The 2430-nt window shown below is 42.7% G+C and overlaps 1 protein-coding gene across 1 annotated transcript in view; it reads left to right on the top strand.

Annotated features, from left to right (window-relative positions):
* Cubn (Cubilin) overlaps positions 1 to 2430 on the top strand; it is a 19525-nt gene that overhangs the window by 8233 nt on the left and 8862 nt on the right. Inside the window, exons 21-24 of the mRNA XM_018026207.1 lie at positions 140 to 391; positions 591 to 1102; positions 1186 to 1387; positions 1960 to 2334. Coding sequence (XP_017881696.1) covers positions 140 to 391; positions 591 to 1102; positions 1186 to 1387; positions 1960 to 2334 — 1341 coding nt within the window. The remainder of the gene's footprint in view (positions 1 to 139; positions 392 to 590; positions 1103 to 1185; positions 1388 to 1959; positions 2335 to 2430) is intronic.

Genomic DNA, 2430 nt, shown 5'->3' with positions numbered 1-2430 from the left:
TTTTAAAAAATGCGTTTCTAAAGTGCATAAACTTTTGGGATTGACTGTATAGCCAATAGATCCTTAACAAAAGTTCAGTCTAAAATTTTAAATAAGAATTGTTGTCCATCATTATTGTTTGATTATTATAAATTTTTAGCGGATCACGTGACAGTGACTTTCTCGCACATCGATATAAACGTAGACGGCTTCTACTACGACGACCATTGCTCGTGGAACCACGTGGAGGTGTTCGAGGGAGAAGGGCTGGATGGCCCGTCTCACGGCAAATGGTGCGATAACGTTGTACCATTGCCGGTAACCAGCTCCGGGAACGCGCTCACCGTGAATTTGCACTCAAGTTACGATTTCGTCGGACACTTCGCTCTCACCTACACCACATTAAATTCAGGTAAACGACGCGTATCGCCTATTTTTATCGCATCCTGACGCGTTCTGCATCTTGTTCGATACCCGCGATATCGGAAACCACTTATCGTGGAACTTCTTGAATTATGAGAAGCCTCTTCGAGCCGATTCAATCGAGTATCGCGAATCTGTTGATAACTCTTAATTTTTATTGTTTATGTTTAATTATTCTCTTGTCGCAGCGTGCGGTGGGAATTACACTTCGTACAAAGGGAGGATTGCTTCCCCGAATTACCCGAACAGTTACCCGTTGGACGCAGAGTGTATTTGGATCCTGCACACCTCGCCCGGTAGCAGGCTCAGCCTGACCTTCAACGAGTTCGATCTACAGCAGAGCGAGAACTGCGAGCTGGATTATCTGGAGATACGAGAGGAGAGCGGGATTGGGAAACTGATCAGCACTTCCTGCGGGAAGCTCATCGCACCGGTCTTGACGTTTAAGAACCTCTGGATCAAGTTCAAGAGCGAAGGCGACGACGTTGGAAAAGGATTCGTAGCTGAGTTCACTATGAGTAGCAGTAACGAACTGAGCGGTCCTGTGGGAAGAATCACTTCTCCCCTTTATCCAATTCCTTACCTAAGAAGCGAACCTCTCGACTGGCGAATCACCGTGGAGTTCGGCTCAGTGATTCGAATAGACGTCACTGATTTGTTCATCGAGTCACCTGAATTCTACTGTCACTCACAACTCGAGGTAGAATCGACTTTGGCAAATTTTAATTAAATTTATTTCGTTTAACTATTGTAGAATATAAATTATATGTTGCTTGGTGGTAGATATTCGACGGTTACAATACGGAGGCACCTTCCCTGTTGGCGACTTGTGGCCTCGATAGGCCAAAGCCTGTTACTACTTCTAGCAACGTTGCTTTCATCAAGTTGACCATGTATCTGGTCCGTCAGGGTAGCGTTTTCGACCTCAATTGGATTCAAATACCACGGGACTTCGACCCTACGAATCCAGACAAAGAAACAAAACGTAATTATTACATATTACTTAAATATTAATTCATCCTCATCTTCGCATAATAATAACACGCATGGTTCATCATCCTTCTTGATTTTATTAGATTGTTACGTCGCAAATAAGCTGTTCGCTTGACTTGCGTGTTTCAATTTTTTGTTAATAATAGGAAAGGGAATACTTGGGAGAAGGGGTTTACGGGGAGGTAAAAACTAGTAAATAAAAATCGTAATTTTGGGGTAAACCCCGAGGAAACAGACCTTGCGGCCAAAACCTTATAAAAGATATTTATTGCGTAATAAATTAAACAGATGATTTGTGTAATAAGGACGAACCGCTCGGAGTAACAAATGAATAACATTGTAGAAGATTCGGAATATCTGATTTTCGTCAGTATTTAATAATAAGGATTTGAATGAACCCCTTTCTTGGTCGCGAAGGCGACGCGATTTATGGGATGAGGGAATACTCCTCACAACATACTCCCCCCGTTGGGGGAGGTCTTAACATAGATACTATAAATATAGTGTTAGATTAAAATTTATTAAATAATCTTCGCTGGAAAATATAAATAATTGTTGTTGCAGTGGGCAACTGCTCGGAGGAAATAACTCTGACCTATCCGTACGCCAACTCCCACATAATTACCTCGCCCGGCTGGCCGAACGGTTACGACGTGAATCTTCAATGCTCCTGGTTGTTCACGTCTCCGGTCGGTACTCATCTGCTATTTAAGGCAGAAGTTATGGACCTAGAAGAGAGTTTCGGTTGCCTGGCCGATTACGTATCGGTTTACTCTGGAAATGCATTGATGGACACAGACGACACGGAACTGCTGGGTAAATTGTGTCTGGCGAACTCCACCTCCCTTTGGCTGGAAAATGATAACAACGTGATGACAGTCAAGTTCCAGTCGGACAGCTATTTAAATAAGACAGGCTTTCGGGCTCACGTCTTTGTAGGTAAATCATTTCAATATTTGACACGAAGAGTACTTCACCTATATTTATTAACACTAGAAAGACTGAAACTTAGTATATACCTATATTGCCCAAAGC

The sequence above is a fragment of the Ceratina calcarata genome, unplaced genomic scaffold (genome assembly GCF_001652005.2).
Source record: "Ceratina calcarata isolate Rehan_Ccalc_2016 unplaced genomic scaffold, ASM165200v1 scaffold379.2, whole genome shotgun sequence".
NCBI classification, from domain to species: Eukaryota; Metazoa; Arthropoda; class Insecta; order Hymenoptera; family Apidae; genus Ceratina; species Ceratina calcarata.
Note: the sequence above shows the minus strand (reverse complement) of the source record. Positions and strands in the feature narration are given on the sequence as shown.